This window comes from Salmo salar, chromosome 02, assembly GCF_965601325.2.
Source record: "Salmo salar chromosome 02, fSalSal1, whole genome shotgun sequence".
Lineage (NCBI taxonomy): Eukaryota > Metazoa > Chordata > Actinopteri > Salmoniformes > Salmonidae > Salmo > Salmo salar.
In genome coordinates this window covers 49,203,215-49,226,556 of record NC_138292.1, presented here as the reverse complement: position 1 = coordinate 49,226,556, position 23,342 = coordinate 49,203,215, and the positions used below count along the sequence as shown (strand labels likewise).

The window sequence follows — 23,342 nt, the reverse complement described above, 5'->3', positions numbered from 1 at the left end:
GAATGAGACTAACGTGAGGTAAAGAATAATTCATTATTTAGAAGACTAAGTGATCAAATATTAAACTATCTGATTAATTAGAAGACTAATTAATCAGATATTTAAAGAGTAATACTGAAGATTTTCCTTGGTGCCCCGACTTCCTAGTTAATTACATTTACATGATTAGTTTAATCATGTAATAATAATTACAGAGAATTTATTTGATAAAATAACTGTCTTCACTTTAATGATGCCAAAGACATGACAGTGGCCAAGCTAAAGCTGTGTTCCTCAGACCACGAAAACGTCTGTAGCGTCCGAACGGTTTGGCCTACATACTATGATGGTGTTCTCCGTTTTGCTCGACGACCCCCACAAGTGTCATGGAACTCGTCAGCAGCCTGTAACGCTGACACTTTGTAGCTTCCGAACTGTTTCAGCTACAAACTGTTGTTCTCTATTTTGCTCTACGACCCCCACAAGTGTCATGGGACTCGTCTGAAGGTAACCCATACAAATGAATGGAAGTATATGGAGGTAGTTTTGTGCCAACAAAAATAAGGGGTTAAATATGTGTAAAAACAAATTAAAAACACTTCAAAACCTTATTCCTTATGATTTTTTATGCAGTCTTTTTTTGCCATTCATGATTGTGTTATTGAATGCATTTCTATGGGCTATAGCAGTAAAGAATACCTGGGATAGGGGATAGGATACCTGGGATAGGATAAGGTAATCCTTCTAACCCCCCCCCTTAAAAGATTTAGATGCACTATTGTAAAGTGGTTGTTCCACTGGATATTATAGGTGAATGCACCAATTTGTAAGTCGCTCTGGATAAGAGCGTCTGCTAAATGACTAAAATGTAAATGTAAATGTAAGGCCATATTCAATATTTTATTCAATAATCTTTTAATATTCGTTTTTGTTATACTTAACCTGTTAGGGCTAGGGGGCAGAATTTACACCGCCGGATAAAAAACGTACCCGATTTAATCTGGTTACCACTCCTACCCAGTAACTAGAATATGCATATACTTATTACATATGGATAGAAAACACCCTAAAGTTTCTAAAACTGTTTGAATGGTGTCTGTGAGTATAACAGAACTCATTTGGCAGGCAAAAAACTGAGAAGGTTTCATGCAGGAAGAGGACTGTCTGACAAGGTGTCGTTCTTCTTGTCTCTGTTTATTGAAGAGTGAGGATCTTAGCTGTCCCGTGACACTTCCTACGGCTGCCATAGGGTCTCAGAAGGCGCTAAAAAGCTGAATCGTGGCTTTGCAGGCTCTGGCTGAAAAAAAGTAGCGCGTTTGGGTAGTGGCTGGTTACAGTACTGTGAGACTCAGGCTCGTGCCCGCGTCGACCGAAAGCTTTGTTTACTTTCCTCTGTTTAGCTAAATGGACATTCCCGGTCGGAATATTATCGCTTTTTTTACGAGAAAAATGGCATAAAAATTGATTTTAAACAGCGGTTGACATGCTTCGAAGTACGGTAATGGAATATTTAGATTTTTTTTGTCACGAATTGCGCCATGCGCGCGACCCTGATTTACCATTTCAGATAGTGTCTGGGACGCACGAACAAAAGGCCGCTATTCGGATATAACGATGGATTATTTTGGACCAAACCAACATTTGTTATTGAAGTAGCAGTCCTGGGAGTGCATTCTGACGAAGACAACAAAAGGTAATCAAACTTTTATAATAGTAAACCTGATATTGGTGAGTGCTAAACTTGCCGGGTGTTTAAATAGCTAGCCCGTGATGCCTGGGCTATGTACTTAGAATATTGCAAAATGTGCTTTCACCAAAAAGCTATTTTAAAATCGGACATATTGAGTGCATAGAGGAGTTCTGTATCTATAATTCTTAAAATAATTGTTATGCTTTTTGTGAACGTTTATCGTGAGTAATTTAAAATTGTTAGTGAATTCGCCGGAAGTTTGCGGGGGTATGCTAGTTCTGAACGTCACATGCTAATGTAAAAAGCTGTTTTTTGATATAAATATGAACTTGATTGAACAAAACATGCATGTATTGTATAACATAATGTCCTAGGGTTGTCATCTGATGAAGATCATCAAAGGTTAGTGCTGCATTTAGCTGTCTTCTGGGTTTTTGTGACATTATATGCTAGCTTGAAAAATGGGTGTCTGATTATTTCTGGCTTGGTACTCTGCTGACATAATCTAATGTTTTGCTTTCGTTGTAAAGCCTTTTTGAAATCGGACAGTGTGGTTAGATTAACGAGAGTCTTGTCTTTAAATAGCTGTAAAATAGTCATATGTTTGAGAAATTGAAGTAATAGCATTTCAAAGGTTTTGAAAATCGCGCCACAGGATTCAACTGGCTGTTACGTAGGTGGGACGAATTCGTCCCGCCTAGCCCAGAGAGGATAAAGGGGTCCCCCCGTCCCCTGGCTTTGACTTTTAGAGGATTAATGACATTCCAAAGGATAAAAGTATACTTTGTATTCTATGTTATATTACGAATTAAGGGAACAACATGTGCTTTAGATGAGGAAGGAGAGTGGAAACAGGTGGTGATACTGTATCAGAAAGGATATGGAAAAGTGCAGCAGAAAGCTGTATGTGAATGATGGCTTTCCACATAATGGTTATCATTGACTTCCAACATTAATGAAATCAAAACACGACTATACAAAACACACTCACAAGTGCCACGTACAGCAAATAAACGTCTTCTGATACGCTTGTGGATATTTTCCATTAGTTGACTCAGACAACAGCAAAATGATTACATTTCTCCCCATATCACATAATGTCACTCATTATTGATAATGGAAACTTGAAAGCTGTGTGCGCTTGGAAAACAGAACATTTGTTTCATATTCAACAGTTTCCTATTATGTATTGTTTATGTAGTTTAAGCATCAGTAGGCTTAGCCCATGCTTTTTGCTTTGCAAGTCTTAGCCATTGCACCTCAAGGTAAACAACATAAACAAAAGGCAATACATTCTCATAAAATGTTGCACAGTAACTATATGCTTGTGATATTATTGTTATGGTATGCTTTGACAAATAGTCAACATTCGGCTAGTTTAGAGATTATGTGAACGTAAAGGAGGATGAAAAATATTGTGAGTAGGCCTACAGTGCATTCAGAAAGTATTCAAACCCCTTGACTTTTCCCACATTGTGTTACATTACAGCCTTATTCTCAAATTGATTAAATACTGGTTTTTCCTCACAATACCCAATAATTTATTTTGCAAAAAAAATATATATATACAGTACCAGTAAACAGTTTGGACACACCTACTCATTCCAGGGTTTTTCTTTGTTTGTACTATTTTCTAAATTGTAGAATAATAGTGAAGACATCACAACTATGAAAAAACACATATGGAATCATGTAGTAACCAAAAAAGTGTTAGAAAAATCTAAAATATATGTTGATTCATTTAAGTAGCCACCCTTTGCCTTGATGACAGCTTTTCACCTTCTTGGCATTCTCTCAACCAGCTTCACCTAGAATGCTTTTCCAACAGTCTTGAATGAGTTCCCACATATGCTGAGCACTTGTTGGCTGCTTTTCCTTCACTCTGCAGTCCAACTCATCCCAAACCATCTCAATTAGTGGGACTACTTTTGACTGGTGCTGTATCTATAAGGTCCCAGAGTTGACAATGCATGTCAGAGCAAAAACCAAGCCATGAGGTCGAAGGAATCGTTTGTAGAACTCCGAGACAGGATTGTGTTGAGGCACAGACCTGGGGAAGAGTACCAAAACATTTCTGCACCATTGAAGGTCCCCAAGAACACAGTTCTTGGGGACCTTCATTATTCTTAAATGGAAGAAGTTTAGAAACCACCGGAGCAAAGTACAGAGAAAAGGTTCACCTTCCAACAGGACAACGACCTTAAGCACACAGCCAAGACAACACAGGAGTGGCTTTGGGACAAGTTTTTGAATGTCCTTGAGTGGCCCAGCCAGAGCCTGGACTTGAACCCGATCGAACATCTCTGGAGAGACCTGAAAATAGCAGTGCAGCGACGCTCCCCATCCAACCTGACAGAGCTTAAGAGGATCTGCAGAGAATAATGGGAGAAACTCCCAAATACAGGTGTGCCAAGCTTGTAGCATGATGCCTTTTAGAAGACTCGAGGCTGTAATCACTGCCAAAGGTGCTTCAACAAAGTACTAAGTAAAGTGTAAATGTAAATGTGATATTTCAGTTTTTAATACATTTGAAAAAAACCTGTGTTTGCTTTGTCATTATGGGCTATTGTGTGTAGATTGAATAAATAAATAATAATTTTCATCAATTTTAGAATAAGGCTGTAATAAAATGTGGGAAAAGTCAAGGGGTCTCAATACTTTCCAAATGCCCTGTATGATAACCATAATCTACGTAGAACTCTGAGGCATTTGCAACTAAACAATTTGACATTTGTATATTTGACAGGTGAATATGTTTAGAAGGATGGTAGCTTATTGATGGTAAGTGAACAACTTATTTTATTGTAAATTGTAACTGACTAGTTATTTATGATGCAAGTTGATTTGTAGATTAGTTGGTCTTGACTCGAGTTTAATGTCAGCTGCAATAGAGCTTGCCAGCTTTTAGTCCTAAAAAACGGAAATGAGTTACCTCTGGTTTGTTCAGCAATTCATATGGTGGAAATGAATGGGGAAAGAATAGGGTTTTGTGTTAAATGCCCAAAATAAGGTCTTAGGTTAACACAGGCTCAGGAGATCTTATACGTTTTGTTCCATGAGATAATATCAGTCTGTTAACATGACCTTTATGAATTATGAAGCCTTTAACGTGCTTTATGTGCTTTTTTTTTATTACATTAATACTTAAAAATTCAGAAACTGACATTAGCTGATGAAGATTATTGCATAGGACTCAATGTATACGATCTCCTCAGCCTGTGTTTATAACATACCTTATTTTCTGCGTTTATCCAAAAACCCTACAAAAATGCATTTGTCCAACGAACCATGGCGGAATTAGTGCCTTCAAAAATACTCTATTGCTCTCAATGTCGAACGCGCCCAATTTCTTGGAGGATATCAGTGAGTATGGAAAGGGGTGGAGGCTCATGGAAATGCGTCACTAGTACACAGGTTGTGCCAAACTATTTTCTCTGCACTGACTGGTGGCACTCGCAACAAGGCAAGGTCTTGATAATTAATGAGTGAACCAAAAAAATCTGACCCTCTATGCAAATGAGGAGCCTTTATAGACCTTGGATGAGCTTTTGGGATAACGATTCGCTGCAAACTTGTGACTGATCAGCTTAACAACTGTGGATAAAGAGTTAAGCTTGTCTTGCATTTCAAACTTCAAGTATCTGACAGCAATCACAGCTTTATTACCTTGCTGAATGAGGAAACGGATACTGAACATTTGTAGGCTATTGGAATTTACCACGATTGACCAAACTCATCCATTCATTATTCCCCCCTGCATTTTTAAGACGCATACCTCCACCGATTGATCCGGGAGTGATACAGCAAGATTAGACTACCGCATTCATTCCAATATATTTTTACACTTTCTGTTCGGTGTAACATCGCAATGTCAAGCGATACGTCTGATCAGAGTAGGCGGTTCTGTATGCTGTCTTGGGATCAGGTGCATCGTTTGAACTCAATTCTCAGAGAAGCAATCCCGATTCACGGCCGGGGAAATTTCCCTACACTCTCTGTACAACCCCGGCAGATCGTTCAGGTAAAGCGCGTGCGCCACAACTTCCATACTGAGTATATGCTGTCTACTCTGAATCGCTTCATGTTTTGTGATGTACTGTTAGTATGCATGTGCTTTGTTGCAAATAAAATGTCCCTATGGCGTATTAAAATAGTCTATTCGCCTATATTCTATTGAGTGATGGAGCCATGTCTCTGACCGACCTGGTCTCAAAGGATGTTGTATTATTCTGTATGTCAATCCGAGATACGAATTTAGTATGATGTGTTACCTTTCGTATGGTATGTATTAATGTGTGGATGTCCAATCATTTTGTATGATACGAATTTGCAAAAAGTACAATATGTTACGAATTTGCGAAGCTTATGATATTACGAATTCTAGCTAGATGGCTAACATCAGTTAGGCTAGGGGTTAGGGTTAAGTTTAGGTTAAAGGGTTAAGGTTAGGGTTAGCAAAAATGGTAAGGGGAAGGGTTAGCTAACATGCAAAGTAGCTAAAAAGTAGTAAGTAGCTAAAGTTGCTAAAATGCTGAAGTCCGTGTTAAGATTTGCATTCGCAACCTATGGGTTGCTCGACGTTTGCGTTTATACGCCCACTATCCACCCTGACCGACCACCCAACATTAGTTTTTGCCTTATGTTACGTTTGGTTACTTATCATACCAAGTTGAGTACCTCGGATTTAAATGTACTATGTTACGTCTAGTCTGATGCATATCTCTTCACTGTAGCAATAGTCATTCTCTAGTTCAGTTCAAAGTGTGAGCTGAACTCCAACCCTGCCCCATATAGGACCTTTACTGTTGACGTCCACTCTGTTCAGTAGTGAGCCTCAGTAATAGATGTCCCATTGGTGTTAACCCAGTACTTAACAATAGCTATTGCATTAACTCTTTGCAACAATTTAGATTACTGTAACTGTATTTAGAGAAAAGTAGCCTACAGCAATGTGCTGATTCATACAGTCAGTTAACAAAACAGGTCAATTAATTTACCTTGCTGCTACAGTTTATGTTGTGTCATCAAATCTCAAATCTCTCTCATCAAATCCTTGTCATCAGTCACCATATATTAATTACCACTGATGAGTCACATTTGACTGGAAGTGTCTTGCATCATTATGGGTCTGTTTCTAATATTTGTCCAGATGGGAGTTTTGATATACTCCACTTTTCTGATATGCATATTCACAATACCTTTCCAATTGACGGTGGCAGAAGGCTCCGTCATTTTGTATCATTAGAGAACAGTGGTGGTCAGTGCCAATTAAGATAAGGGAGGACGATTTTTGTTTTCATGAGCATATTGCAGCATATTGGATGACTCTCATTCATACTCCATTCAGCCAGTTCAATGTAACAGCGATATGTTTAGGCTACTACTTGATACTCAAATTTTCTCTATACCCATCATGAGGTTGCTACAACTTAGCCTATAAATGAAAGTTTACAACGTAGGTGCACACAGGTCGAGAGACAAATTTGAGGTCACAGACACATGGACAGACAATGAAATTAAATACCGTTGCGCACACTCTTGCCTGCATCTAGCTTATATAGTGTGTAATCATTAGTCCAACAGTTGCAAACGAGAGTTTCTGTTGGAAAAATTCAGGTATGTTTATCCCCGTTTTGTTCCGTTTGCTTCCTTTTTAAGAAACCTTTTCAACAGAATCAGTGGAATGAATACACCCCTGAAACACAGTTCACTTTCATATCAGCCACTTTGTATTCCTTGTCGCATCTATGCGCTCTACTCCTCTCACCTCTTCCCTTCGCTTGTGGATTTCAATGCGCAACACATCAGCTGTATGGGATCAGGTGAAAAAACCTTTCCAAGCCAATGCGCTACACACAGCCTACATCGTTGTCACCATATTAGCTAAAGTGACATCATAGTCAGCATAGCTAATAGTCAGTCAGAAAGCAGTTACACCGACAGACCCCAGTGGCAATAAGTTAGTAATACCAAAAGCTTACCTTGACCTGGAAGAGTTCCACTGTTGTGTTGGAAAGTCATAGCCAGCTAACTAACATAGTATCACTCTGTTTGAGCAGGGTGTTTCAGTAGCCTTAACTAGCTAGCTGCATTTGCTAAGTAAGTGAAACTGAAAGTGAAAAAAAAAATCTTTCTTTATTTCTCTCTTGCTTCTCGTTCATTTTGGAAGAAATTAATTTGTTAAACTATTGTCTTTCTCTCTCTTTGAGTCAACAACTCACCACATTCTATACACTGCAGGGCTAGCTAGCTGTAGTTTATGCTTTCAGTACTAGATTCATTCTCTGATACTTGATTGGGTGGACATCATGTAGTTCATGCTGGAGGACGTCATCCGGAAGTTGTCATAATTACTGTGTAAGTCTATGGAAGGGGGTGAGAACCATGAGCCTCCTAGGTTTAGTATTGAAGTCAATGAACCCAGAGGAGGACAGAAGATGGCTGTACATGGTGCTACCCTACAGAGTGCTGTTGAGGCTACTGTAGACCTGTGTTTTAATTAATTATTTGGTGACGTGATTATATTTAGTAGAATTTTATCTAAAAAGGATCACTTTTTAAATGTTTTACCATTTACATTTTTATGAAATTTACTGAGGAGGATGGTCCTCCCCTTCCTCCTCTGAGGAGCCTCCACTGTTTAGAGATCTTGTGATCTTGATAGTTTTAGGACCCCTGAGTGGTAGTCGGACCTCTGATTTTCAAAGGTTCCCTTATTGGCAAGAGTCCCTAAAATATTCCTTAGGTCCTACACCTAGCTTATACCACAAAAGGTTAAACTAATTTACTTAAATGAATGGTATACCCACAGAACTATAATGAGATTCTCTTTCTATGGATATACCATCCAGATTCCAAGCAACTACAGACAGTTGATGCTCCCTGATATTTGGGGGGGACAAGACAGTGCCTTGTGCTGTGTCTACCAAGGTGGTGCTGCTATCTGTCCAGGTCTCTCTTGAAAAATAGATTTTATCTCAATGAGACTAACCATGTTAAATAATCTGGACTGGCCAGTACCAGTATCTCCATGCTGTAACTCTATCTCCAGCCCCCGTCTGCTGGTTTTCATTAATGTCCCCCTCTACATCAGACATGTTCTTATGCATGGGATGGATGGTGATTATGTAATTGAAAGATCATGCCAGCTGGTTTAACAATTAACATATTGATTTGACTGACAGTTATGTAGTTAGTCATGATTTAATTCATCCAGGATTTGTGGATGTTGTAGTGGATATGTTCAACCTTTCTGATAAATGCTAGATTGACTATGCAGGTGCTGTTCCATAGTTTGGAACAGCACGTTCCCCAGGATTAGTGGGAACCATATGTCATCTTCCCATCCTGACCCCATTTGCTTGCTGAAAGAAAAGTAAATGTAATGACAAACATGAATGAGGCTCTGAAGATCAGCTTGATTATGTTTTTTAAATAGTTTTAGTGTTAGGATTTTTTGGACTTTATTATGGCACCACTCATAGGAACAGATTAATTGTTACCCAAGAGTGTTTTGGCAACATACGTTGGACAACATTTCTGCTGTGAGTGTCAACATACTATTCAAAGAATGTGTTAACAGTAGTGTTTACGCCATATTGTCATCTGCAGTTGTCACTTGCCAGCCACTATAGCATCCTAATGTCAGGAGCGTTCTCTTGTGATCAGTGGCGGTATATCAAATGAGATTTTGTTTTACTACAATGTAAAAACAATTTAAACTGAGCCATGTTGGTTTAAAAAGCTGACTCTTCCAAATGAAAAATGGATTACTTGTGCTTACAGCCCAACACCGTGCAGGACGTTTGGCATTTGCCAGAGAACACCAAGATTGGCAAATTCGCCACTGGCGCCCTGTGCTCTTCACAGATGAAAGCAGGTTCACACTGAGCACATGTGACAGACGTGACAGAGTCTGGAGACGCCGTGGAGAACGTTCCAGCATATGGTCTCACAAGGGGTCTGAGGATCTCATCTCGGTACATAATGGCAGTCAGGCTACCTCTGGCGAGCACATGGAGGGCTGACCCACCGCCAAACCGGTCATGCTGGAGGGTGGCATTTCTTTGGGGGGCCGCACAGCCCTCCATGTGCTCGCCAGAGGTAGCCTGACTGCCATTATGTACCGAGATGAGATCCTCAGACCCCTTGTGAGACCATATGCTGGTGCGGTTGGCCCTGGGTTCCTCCTAATGCAAGACAATGCTAGACCTCATGTGGCTGGAGGGTGTCAGCAGTTCCTGCAAGAGGAAGGCATTGATGCTCTGGACTGGCCTGCCCGTTCCCCAGACCTGAATCCAATTGAGCACATCTGGGACATCATGTCTCGCTCCATCCACCAACGCCACGTTGCACCACAGACTGTCCAGGAGTTGGCGGATGCTTTTAGTCCAGGTCTGGGAGGAGATCCCTCAGGAGACCATCCACCACCTCATCAGGAGCATGCCCAGGCGTTGTAGGGAGGTCATACAGGCACGTGGAGGCCACACACACTACTGAGCCTCATTTTGACTTGTTTTAAGGACATTACATCAAAGTTGGATCAGCCTGTAGTGTGGTTTTCCACTTTAATTTTGAGTGTGACTCCAAATCCAGACCTCCATGGGTTGATAAATTGGATTACCATTGATTATTTTTGTGTGATTTTGTTGTCAGCACATTCAACTATGTAAAGAAAAAAGTATTTAAGAAGATTATTTCTTTCATTCAGATCTAGGATGTGTTGTTTAAGTGTTCCCTTTATTTTTTTGAGCAGTATATTTCTATCTAACTTTGTGAATAAACTCCAATAACATGTTTCAATTTAGCTAGCTTGCTATGGCATTTATCAACTCAATCAATCAATCAATCAATCACATTTATTTATAAAGCCCTTTTTACATCAGCCGATGTCAAAGTGCTCTACAGAAACGCAGCCTAAAACCCCAAACATCAAGCAATGCAGATGTAGAAGCACGGTGGCTAGGAAAAACTCCCTAGAAAGGCCGGAACCTAGGAAGAAACCTAGAGAGGAACCAGGCTCTGAGGGGTGGCCAGTCCTCTTCTGGCTGTGTCGGGTGTTGATTATAACAGAACATGGCCAAGATGTTCAAATGTTCATAGATGACCAAAAGGGTCTGATGATGATGATAATAATAAATCACAGCGGTTGTAGAGGGTGCAATGGGTCAGCACTTCAGGAGTAAATGTCAGTTGGCTACTGAAATACTCCAGATATAACAGACCCCCGACACATAAACTATTGCTTCATAAATACTGGAGGCTGAGACAGGAGGGGTCGGGAGACACTGTGGCCCTGTCCGACAATATTCCTGGACAGGGCCAAACAGGCTAGATATAACCCCACCTACTTTGCCAAAGCGCAGCCCCCACACCACTATAGGGATATCTTCAACCACCAACCTACTACCCTGAGACAAGGTCGAGTATAGCCCCCGAAGATCTCCCCCACGGCACGAACCCAAAGGGGGCACCAACCCGGACAGGAAGATCACGTCAGTGACTCAACCCACTCAAGTGACACACCACTCCTAGGGAAGGCATGCAAGAGCACCAGTGACTCAGCCCCCGTAATAGGGTTGGAGGCAGAGAATCCCAGTGGAGAGATGAGAACCGGCCAGGCAGAGACAGCAAGGGCGGTTCGTCGCTCCAGTGCCTTTCCGTTCACCTTCACACCCCTGGGCCAGACTACACTCAATCATCAATAAAGACTTAAAGGTCGAGACTGAGTCTGCGTCTCACATGGATAGGCAGACCATTCCGTAAAAATGTAGCTCTATCGGAGAAAGCCCTGCCTCCAGCTGTTTGCTTAGAAATTCTAGGGACAGTAAGGAGGCCTGCGTCTTGTGACCGTCGCGTATGTGTAGGTATGTACGGCAGGACCAAATTGGAAAGATGGGTAGGTGCAAGCCCATGTAATGCTTTGTAGGTTAGCAGTAAAACCTTGAAATTTGCCCTAGCCTTAACAGGAAGTCTGTGTAGAGAGGCTAGCACTGGAGTAAAGCTTAGGTCTAGTCAAGATTCTAGCAGCCATGTTTAGCACTAACTGAAGTTTATTTTGTGCTTTATCCGGGTGGCGGGTAGCCGGAAAGTAGAGCATTGCGGTAGTCTAATATGGAAGTGACAAAAGCATTCATTTTTCTGCATCATTTTTGGCCAGAAAGTTTCAGATTTTTGCAATGTTACGAAGATGGAAAAAAGCTGTCCTTGAAATATTCTTAATATGTTCGTCGAAAGAGAGATCGGGGTCCAGAGTAATGCTGAGGTCCTTCACAGTTTTATTTGAGATGACTGTACAACCATCAAGATTAATTGTCAGATCCAACAGAAGATCTCTTTGTTTCTTGAGACCTAGAACAAGCATCTCTGTTTTGTCCGAGTTTAAAAGTAAAACATTTGCTGCCATCCACTTCCTTATGTCTGAAACACAGGCTTCCAGGGAGGGCAATTTTGGGGCTTGTATCGCTGTGTATCGTCCGCATAGCAGTGAAAGTTAACATTATGTTTCCGAGTGACATCACCAAGAGGTTATATAATGTGGATATGTATATGTATATATAATGTGTATATGTATATGTGAAAACAATAGTGGTCCTAAAACAGAACCTTGAGGAACACCAAAATTTACAGTTGATTATCAGAAGACAAATCATCCACAGAGACAAACTGATATCTTTCCGACAGATAAGATCTAAACCATGCCAGAACTTGTCCGTGTAGACCAATTTGGGTTTCCAATCTCTCCAAAAGAATGTGGTGAATGATGGTATCAAAAGCAACACTAAGGTCTAGGAGCACGTGAACAGATGCAGATCCTTGGTCTGACGCCATTAAAAGGTCATTTACCACCTTCATGAGTGCAGTCTCGGTGCTATGATGGGGTCTAAAACCAGACTGAAGCATTTCGTATACATTGTTTGTCTTCAGGAAGGCAGTGAGTTGCTGCACAACAGCTTTTTTTTTTTTAATTGAGAGGAATGGGAGATTCGATATAGGCAGATTATTTTTTAAATATTTTCTGGGTCAAGGTTTGGCTTTTTCAAGAGGCTTTATTACTGCCACTTTAAGTGAGTTTGGGACACATCCGGTGGATAGGGAGCCGTTTATTATATTCAACATAGGAGGGCCAAGCACAGGAAGCAGCTCTTTCAGTAGTTTAGTTGGAATAGTGTCCAGTATGCAGCTTGAAGGTTTAGAGGCCAAGACTATTTTCAAGAATGTGTCGAGATATACAGTGGGGGAAAAAGTATTTGATCCCCTGCTGATTTTGTACGTTTGCCCACTTACAAAGAAATGATCAGTCTATAATTTTAATAGTAGGTTTATTTGAACAGTGAGAGACAGAATAACAACAAAAAATCCAGAAAAACGCATGTCAAAAATGTTATAAACTGATTTGCATTTTAATGAGGGAAATAAGTATTTGACCCCTCTGCAAAACATGACTTAGTTCTTGGTGGCAAAACCCTTGATGGCAATCACAGAGGTCAGATGTTTCTTCTAGTTGCCCACCAGGTTTGCACACATCTCAGGAGGGATTTTGTCCCACTCCTCTTTGCAGATCTTCTCCAAGTCATTAAGGCTTCGAGGCTGACGTTTGGCAACTCAAACCTTCAGCTCCCTCCACAGATTTTCTATGGGATTAAGGTCTGGAGACTGGCTAGGCCACTCCAGGACCTTAATGTGCTTCTTCTTGAGCCACTCCTTTGTTGCCTTGGCCGTGTGTTTTGGGTCATTGTCATGCTGGAATACCCATCCACGACCCATTTTCAATGCCCTGGCTGAGGGAAGGAGGTTCTCACCCAAGATTTGACAGTACATGGCCCCATACATCATCCCTTTGATGCGGTGAAGTTGTCCTGTCCCCTTAGCAGAAAAACACCCCCAAAGCATAATGTTTCCACCTCCATGTTTGACGGTGGAGATGGTGTTCTTGGGGTCATAGGCAGCATTCCTCCTCCTCCAAACACGGCGAGTTGAGTTGATGTCAAAGAGCTCCATTTTGGTCTCATCTGACCACAACACTTTCACCAGTTGTCCTCTGAGTCATTCAGATGTTCATTGGCAAACTTCAGACGAGCATGTATATGTATTCTTGAGCAGGGGGACCTTGCGGGCGCTGCAGGATTTCAGTCCTTCACGGTGTAGTGTGTTACCAATTGTTTTCTTGCTGACTATGGTCCCAGCTCCCTTGAGATCATTGACAAGATCCTCCCGTGTAGTTCTGGGCTAATTCCTCACTGTTCTCATGATCATTGCAACTCCATGATGTGAGATCTTGCTTGGAGCCCCAGGCCGAGGGATATTGACAGTTCTTTTGTGTTTCTTCCATTTGCGAATAATCGCACCAAATGTTGTCACCTTCTCACCAAGCTGCTTGGCGATGGTATTGTAGCCCATACCAGCCTTGCGTAGGTCTACAATCTTGTCCCTGACATCCTCGGAGAGCTCTTTGGTCTTGGCCATGGTGGAGAGTTTGGAATCTGATTGATTGATTGCTTCTGTGGACAGGTGTCTTTTTTACAGGTAACAAGCTGCGGTTAGGAGCAGTCCCTTTAAGAGTGTGCTCCTAATCTCAGCTCGTTACCTGTATAAAAGACACCTGGGAGCCAGAAATCTTTCTGATTGAGAGGGGGTCAAATACTTATTTCCCTCATTTAAAATGCATATCAATTTATAACATTTCTGACATGCGTTTTTCTGGATATTTTTGTTGTTATTCTGTCTCTCACTGTTCAAATAAACCTACCATTAAAATTCTAGACTGATCATTTCTTTGTCAGTGGGCAAACATACAAAATCAGCAGGGGATCAAATACCTTTTTCCCCCACTGTAGTATTAAAAAACTTGAGTGTCTCCCTTCATCCTAGGTCCTGGCTGTGTTGTGCAGACTCCGGACAACTGAGCTTTGGAGAAATACCCAGATTTAAAGAGGAGTCCGTAATTTGATTTCTAATGATCATGATCTTTTCTTCAAAGAATTTCATGAATTTATCACTGCTTAAGTGAAAGCTTGGGGAATGCTGCTTTTTAGTTAGCTTTGCGACAGTATCAAAAATACATTTTGGATTGTTCTTATTCTCCTCAATTAAGTTGGAAAAGTAGAATGATCAAGCAGCAATGAGGGCTCTTAGTACCTTGCAGTATCGGTCTTTCCAATGTAGTCACAAGACTTCCAGTTTGGTGTAGCGCCATTTCCGTTCCATTTTTCTGGAAGCTTGCTTCAGGGCTTGGGTATTCTCTGTATACCAGGGAGCTAGTTTCTTATGACAAATGTTTTTTTGTTTTAAGGGGTGCAACTGCATCTAGGGTATTACTCAAGGTTAAATTTAGTTCCTCAGTTAGGTGGTTAACAGATTTTTGTACTCCGATGTCATTGGGTAGGTGGAGGGAGTCTGGCAGGGCATCTAAGAATCTTTGGGTTGTCTGAGAATTTATAGCACAGATTTTGATGATCCTTGGTTGGGGTCTGAGCAGATTATTTGTAGCGATTGCAAACGTAATAAAATGGTGGTCCGATAGTCCAGGATTATGAGGAAAAACATTAAGATCCACAATATTTATTCCACGGGACAAAACTAGGTCCAGAGTATGACTGTGGCAGTGAGTAGGTCCAGAGACATGTTGGACAAAGCCCACTGAGTCGATGATGGCTCCGAAAGCCTTTTGGAGTGGGTCTGTGGACTTTTCCATGTGATATTAAAGTCACCAAAAATTTGAATATGCCATGACTACAAGGTCCGATAGGAAATTAGGGAACTCAGTGAGGAACGCTGTATACGGCCCAGTAGGCCTGTAAACAGTAGCTATAAAAAGTGATTGAGTAGGGCTGCATAGATTTCATGACTAGAAGCTCAAAACATGAAAACGCAGTAAAATAAATTATTTGTTAATTGAAATTTGCTATCGTAAATGTTAGCAACACCTCCGCCTTTGCGGGATGCGCGGGGGATATGGTCACTAGTGTAACCAGGAGGAGAGGCCTCATTTAACACAATAAATTCATCAGGCTTAATCCATGTTTCAGTCAGGCCAATCATATCAAGATTATGATCAGTGATCAGTTAATTGACTATAACTGCCTTGGAAGTGAGGGATCTAACATTAAGTAGCCCTATTTTGAGATGTGAGATTTCACAATCTCTTTCAATTATGACAGAAATGGAGGTCTTTATTCCAGTGAGATTGCTAAGGCGAACACCGCCATGTTTAGTTTTGCCTATCCTAAATCGAGGCACAGACACAGTCTCAATGGGGATAGCTGAGCTGACTACACTGACTATGCTAGTGGCAGACTCCACTAAGCTGGCAGGGTGGCTAACAAACTGCTCCCAAGGATGAACCAGACTTGTAGAGGTCTACAATTATTTTTCTGAGGTTTTGGCTGATGTCTGTTGATTTTCCCATGATGTGAAGCAAAGAGGCACTGAGTTTGAAGGTAGGCCTTGAAATACATCCACAGGTACACCTCCAATTGACTCAAATTATGTAATTAGCCTATCAGAAGCTTCTAATGCCATGACATCATTTTCTGGAACTTTCCAAGCTGTTTAAACGCACAGTCAACTTAGTGTATGTAAACTTCTGACCCACTGGAATTGTGATACAGTGAATTATAAATGAAATAATCTGTCTGTAAACAATTGTTGGAAAAATGACTTGTCATGCACAAAGTAGATGTCCTAACCGACTTGCCAAAACTATAGTTTGATAACAAGAAATTTGTGGAGTGGTTGAAAAACGAGTTTTAATGACTCCAACCTAAGTGTATGTAAACTTCCGACTTCAACTATAGGTGTCTGGCTAGACTGTAAACTCTCCTTCCAGACTCCTATTAAGCATCTCCAATCCAAAATTAAATCTAGAATTGGCTTCCTATTTCGCAACAAAACCTCCTTCACTTGTGCTGCCAAACATACCCTCGTAAAACTGACTATCCTACTGATTCTTGACTTCGGCGATGTCATTTACAAAATAGCCTCCAACACTCTACTCAGAAAATTGGATGCAGTCTATCACAGTGACATCCATTTGTCACCAAACCCCATATATTACCCACCACTGCGACCTGTATGCTCTCGTTGACTGGTCCTCGCTACATATTTGTCGCCAAACCCACTGGCTCCAGGTCATCTATAAGTCTTTGCTAGGTAAAGCTCCGCCTTATCTCAGCTCACTGGTCACCATAGCAACACCCACCCGTAGCACGCACTCCAACAGGTATATTTCACTGGTCATCTCCAAAGCCAACACCTGCTTTTGCTGCCTTTCCTTCCAGTTCTCTGCTGCCAATGACTGGAATGAATTGCAAAAATCACTAAAGCTGGAGACTTATATCTCCCTCACTAACTTTAAGCATCAGCTGTCAGAGCAGCTAATCGATCGCTGCAGCTGTACACAGCCTATCTATAAATAGCCCATCCAACCAACTACCTATCTCGTCCCATATTTGTTTTTGTTTTTCTGCTCTTTTGCACACCAGTATTTATACTTGCACATCCTCATCTGCACATCTATCACTCCAGTGTTAATTGCTAAATTGTAATTACTTCGCCACTATGGCCTATTTATTGCCTTACCTCCTTACTTCATTTGCACACACTGTATACAGAATTTTCTATTGTGTTCTTGACTGTACATTTGTTTATCCCATGTGTAACTATGTGTTGTTGTTTTTGTTGCACTGCTTTGCTTTATCTTGGCCAGGTCGCAGTTGTAAATGAGAACTTGTTCTAAACTGGCCTATCTGGTTAATCGGGATAGCCCCCTTTTTTAAACATTTTCGCCTAAAATTACTTACCCAAATCTAACTGCCTGTAGCTCAGTCCCTGAAGCAAGGATATGCATATTCTTGGTACCATTTGAAAGGAAACACTTTGAAGTTTGTGGAAATGTGAATTGAATGTAGGAGAATATAACACAATAGATCTGGTAGAACAAAATAAAAATAAAAAAACGTTTTTTTCCTAGCACCATCTTTGAAACGCAACAGAAAGGTCGCAAATCTAGCCATCACTCTGGTTGTAATTCCGATGGTGTCCACAAGTGGGCAGCAGTGTATGTGCAAAGTTTCAGACTGATAACCTGAAGTATGAGAAAGCTACTTGACATTTAGTGTGAAGTCACCCAGGTACATTTGGGCTAATCGTGAAGGACACATTTCCATTACATTTTTCTGCAAGAATATCATCAAATCTGTATACTTGGACTTTGATTTAGCTTTTCCAGTATTATTCTTACAGTATATTGTAAGTTCAACATTAGCAAAACACCCAGTTTTCAAAACTTCATAACTCTCCACATTCTTGCAATTTTTGTCTAAAAGGAAATGTAGCGTACCATTTTAACAATGGTACGCTACATGATTTACATTTGTACCGCTGACGGAACGCCTATCCCTAAGATGTAATAAAGGTGAAATATGATTTTTTTTAAAATAAAAATTAGCTGCTGTCAATTTTGTTTTGAATGGTAATTTGTTTAACAATGGTACGTTACTTCGTAGACATGACTTCTCCTCTTCAAGCCACTTCCTTAGATTTGATTGATGGAACAATCCAGCCAATGGTTGCAGCAATACTGCAAATCTTTTTATACAAACGTACAAAACTTTCTATAGCTTGTGAATCTCTTGGTAACGTGACAAGTGTGTGCAGATAAATCTGCAAGTGTGTTTTTGATTCACAGCAGAATATTAGTAGTCGTAAATGGACTTGTAATAATTCTGCAAATCTTATTGAATGTATTCAAATGTCATGTTTCAAGTTTGTGACTAGGGATGCACCGATATGACATTTTTGGCTGATACCGATATCCTCCTTGCCAAAAAACCCAATACCGATATTTTTACATTTTAGTGGCCTTTTAAGCATTTTAGTACAGTTTGTGGTTACCATGTGTTATTTCATAGATTTGATGTCTTCACTATTATTTTACAATGTAGAAAATAGTAAAAAATTAACAAAAACCCTGGAATGAGTAGGTGTCCAAACTTTTGACTGGTACTGTATGTACATTTGCTTTCTGTATTACATTTTCAATAAATGGGTGAGAAAAATATTATATTAATCCATTTGAATTCAAGCTGTAACCCAACAAAATCTAGGGGTATGAAGTCAAGGGGTATGAAAACTTTCTGAAGCCACTAAGTGTTGAGTCAATCTGACACTGCTACTTTGTTGCAGAATTAGCACAGAAAGCAATATAAGGCTACTGATCAAAAAGTTACTAATAATTTAGTAGCATTTGGCATCAAGGCACACCATTCAATTAGCTTTAATTATATACATACCAATCATGAAGCCCATGTCTGTCTTTGCTGTAGTGCCATTATGTATGTATATGCACTTAGAGGTGTACTGTTGAATGAAACTGCAGGCCATTGTCTGTCTGCAGCCTAACCCATTATGTATAAATAGAGGCAGCTTATGATCTGATGGGCATGATGAGAGTGTTAATTACTGTCAGACTGACACTAATCTGTCAGGACGGGGAGATTTGAAGGCTGCTTTGGGAGGAGGTAGGGGGGTAAGAGCTGGAGAGGTGTTTTGCTAAAATGTGATGCAAGTACTTGAGATATAATATGTGTAGGATCTGTACAATAGGTTAGCCCAGTTTCCAGTTGTATTTAAGATTGTTTGCTCTTTGATATTTTAAATGTTTTAAATGTTTTATTTCACCTATATTTAACCAGGTAGGCCAGTTGAGAACAATTTCTCATTTACAACTGCGACCTGGCCAAGATAAAGCAAAGCAGTGCGACACAAACAACAACACAAAGTTACACATGGAATAAACAAACATACAGTCAAAAACACAATAGAAAGAAAAGTCTGTATACAGTGTGTGTGTAAATGGCGTGAGGAGGTAAGGCAATAAATAGGTCATAGTAGTGAAGTAATTACAATTTACAAAATTAACACTGTAGTGATAGATGTGCAGATGATGATGTGCAATTAGAAATACTGGTGAGCAAAAAAGTAAAGAAGAAAATTGGGGATGCGGTAGGTAGATTGGATGGGCTATTTACAGATGGGCTGTGTACATATCGGTTTGTGGGCTTTGTTATAAACATTAGCTAAAATGATTAATTCTTAAATTAAAAGTTTCTCTGCATTTCATTGCACAAATATACTGCATATTGTTACATGCAAAATAAGTTTAAAAAATTGATGGTAGAACATGGTAGGCTGTAGTTAGTGAAATGTAGACTACACATTTCCTAGCATCTATCTTACATATCTGCCTGTACTAAAGCTGTGCTAAAGCCTTATTGAGTGTGTTGAGGTTTCTGACTGAAAGCTGTGATCACTTTCAAATGCAAATTAAACCGATTCTTAACCAAAAGAGCTCTTTTGGATTTTAAGAGTAAATGACATGTTTCCTTTATATGCGCAAACTGTGCATTTGAATGGTGCCAACCCACCAAGTGGATAGAGTTTTAACAACTTTACTACTAACCCCTCAAGCTTTAGTGTGCTGTTATAGTGCCCCATCTTTGTCTTTCCTGAGGGCTTCTAGACACACTTTCTCAGTGTGACTGCCAGTGTCTGTTAGCGTGCCATTCCTAGCACTACCTAACTATGTAGCACAGACCCAGTGATGTCAGACGTGGGACATCCTCTTTCACAGATGATTGTGGTGGCCTCTTTGCTGAACTGGTCCTGCAGATCACCGGGTCTCTGAAAGTGAAACCTTTGACCCAACGGTTGTAGGGATTGGAGCAAGATTTTCTCATTGTCTGCTCCACTAGGGCCTATGCTAAGGCAAGCGCTTACTACTGGTGTGAATCGCAGTGCAGGGGTAGAAATCCTATAGCACTAACTGCTGCTGCCTGGGTTGTGTTCATTAAATCATGCAACAGAAAGCGTTTAAAAATGTTTTGCAATGGAAACCGAAAATGAGATTTTCTTATTTAATTTTGTGCCTACTGAACATGGCCTTGGTGAAACAGGCATGACCCAGCCAGTGAGTCAGATCCTCAGTGAGTAGTCCTAACTCTTCTGCTATCCTTCTGGGCCTGTTAGGTTCCATTCAAACTGATGTGAAATGTACTTTCGTGAGCAGTGTATTGATCTCTGCCTAGTGCTTACACAGCCTATTGACTTTTCCAGAGGCCCATGTTGGAACTTATTGAGAAATGTCTCAAGCTGTTTACTTGAGTCTTTGCAGGTTCGTGTGTGTGTGTGTGTGTGTGTGTGTGTGTGTGTTCTTTGGTTGAATAATGTTGGCAAGGAGGAGGCAGGTTGTCTGGCACCAAAGTCAGCACATGTTCCACAAGGGAAAGGCATGTCTGTCCTGTATGGGCAAGGAGTGCCTTTGGACATAACCAATTACATTTATATTACTTCAGAAATGTATTTTTCTTAATTAAACATAACAATGAAAAGTGTTTGAGCGTATGTCTAATGCATACTCTCTCTCTTCTTTACCCAGGTGGTGCGGGCGCGGCTGGAGGAGAGGGGCGTGTCAGTACGAGACGTGCGGCTGAACGGCTCTGCAGCCAGCCATGTGCTCTACCAGGACACTGGCATGGGCTACAAGGACCTGGACCTGATCTTCGGTGTGTCTCTGAAGGACGACCAGGCTTTCCGGCTGGTCAAGGACGTGGTAATGGACTGCCTATTGGACTTTCTACCAGCGGGGGTCAGTAAGGAGCGCATCTCGCCGCTGACCCTCAAAGAGGCCTACGTGCAGAAGCTGGTGAAAGTATGCAACGACACAGACCGCTGGAGCCTCATCTCGCTGTCCAACAACACAGGCAAGAATGTGGAGCTCAAGTTCGTGGACTCTCTCAGGCGGCAGTTTGAATTCAGCGTGGACTCCTTCCAGATTGGCTTGGACTCGCTGCTGCTGTTTGACCACTGCTCAGAGACGGCCATGTCCGAGAGCTTCCACCCCACCGTGATTGGGGAGAGTGTGTATGGGGACTTTGAGGGGGCCATGGGCCATCTGTGTCAGCGGATTATTGCCACACGCAGCCCCGAGGAGATCCGAGGCGGGGGGCTACTTAAGTACTGCCACTTGCTGGCGCAGGGGTTCAGGCCCATCTGCGAAACAGAGATGAAGGCTCTGCAGCGCTACATGTGCTCGCGCTTCTTCATCGACTTCTCTGACATCTGCGAGCAGCAGCGTAAGCTGGAGGCCTACCTGCAGAACCACTTTGCCGGCATGGAGCACAAGCGCTACGAGTGCCTGATGACTCTGCACCAGGTGGTGAATGAAAGCACTGTGTGTCTGATGGGCCATGAGCGGCGCCAGACGCTCAGCCTCATCTCCATGTTGGCGCTGCAGGTGCTGGCTGAGCAGAACGCCATCCCCACGGTGACCAACGTCACCTGCTTCTACCAGCCCGCACCCTACGTACGTGACATCAACTTCAGCAATTACTACATAGCACATGTGCAGCCACAGCCACCGCTAGTTCACTACAGTAACTCTCACCATACTTGGCTGCACTGTAACTGAGCTAACAAGCATGTGCAGGGCAGAGGTGGATGTGGCATCCACAATGTTTCTCTCCATTGGTTTGGAGTGAGGAGGAGGGCTCGGCGGAATGGCAGCATTGCTCTTTGTCTTTCTAAATAAATAAACTAAGCAAATGGAAATGTGACTTGACTGAAACAATCCTTTACTGCTGTATGATTTTAGCCAATCTTCTCTCAACAATTTTTTTTCTCCTCTCACAACATTTGTTAAGCTGATGGTCCTTTTCACATGTAGCAAGAATGTTGGAGTAGTTCTTTAAGTGAGAAAGAAATCTTAGATTTTTTTAATAAGAAAAAACATTTATTTTGGAGGAAACAAACTATGAAGCTTTATTTTCAGACTGCTGCTTCAGTTGACTTATTTTTTAAACAACAGTTACAGGACCAAAGATGTATTTTGTTCAGAACAGAAGGGATTATTGTGATTCCAAGTGCCTAAAATGATCTGAGCAATTTACAAAAACGCCTCTGTAAAGTGAGAGCTGTAGGTTTTTTTTGTTTAGGTTTGTGTTGCCTAGATTACTCCAAATCTCTTTTCATGGACAGAGACATTCATCTTCATGCGATTTTAAATAAATAAAATTGAAAAAATCCCTATCCTCATGTTTTTTAAATTCTGAAATATGTGTATTATAAGCATAGCCTGTGTAAATGGGAAAGAAAGGCCTTGATACTGTTGGGTTCTGAAAATATGAAATATACTTATTCATTGAGGGAGTGCTGAGGTTTAGAGAGTCTACACCAGAAGTGAATGGTTATAGGAAGGTATATAGTGTGTGCAATTAAGCTTGGAATGTGTTGAGTTAAGGGATGCGATTTACATGTGGCAGGCATTGATAAGGGAAGAGAGCCATGGATTAGTGATGGAGGGGGGTTGAGGTCAGGTCACATTAAGGGAGAAATACAAGTTTATGGCCCGTATCACTAGTGCCCTGCCTAGCAATAAAGAACGATGCTTGTACAGATGTGTAAGAGGGGACTCAGCCTATGAGGAATGGTTAAATATCAGTGCTTGTGTGAAAAATGTTTTTGTCTAATGCAGCTGTATTGATCCTCTGGGAAGAATAAACTTGGTTAAGCTTTCATAGTGTCTGTTGAGTTTTTTACTCTGAGAATTAGAACCTAACAATACCAAAATAGCTCAATGGCCTTGAAATGAATTAGATCAACCTCCTAGTTTATGGAT

The 23,342-nt window shown here is 41.1% G+C and overlaps 1 protein-coding gene across 1 annotated transcript; it reads left to right on the top strand.

Moving 5' to 3' along the window:
* The first annotated feature begins 5,093 nt into the window (after positions 1–5,093).
* On the top strand, positions 5,094–23,239 carry tent5ba (terminal nucleotidyltransferase 5ba). The gene is made up of 2 exons (XM_014169745.3): positions 5,094–5,690; positions 21,105–23,239. Exons 1-2 carry the CDS (start codon positions 5,538–5,540, stop codon positions 22,134–22,136), a joined length of 1,185 nt encoding a protein of 394 aa, XP_014025220.1. The 5' UTR covers positions 5,094–5,537; the 3' UTR covers positions 22,137–23,239.
* The last annotated feature ends 103 nt before the right edge of the window (positions 23,240–23,342 follow it).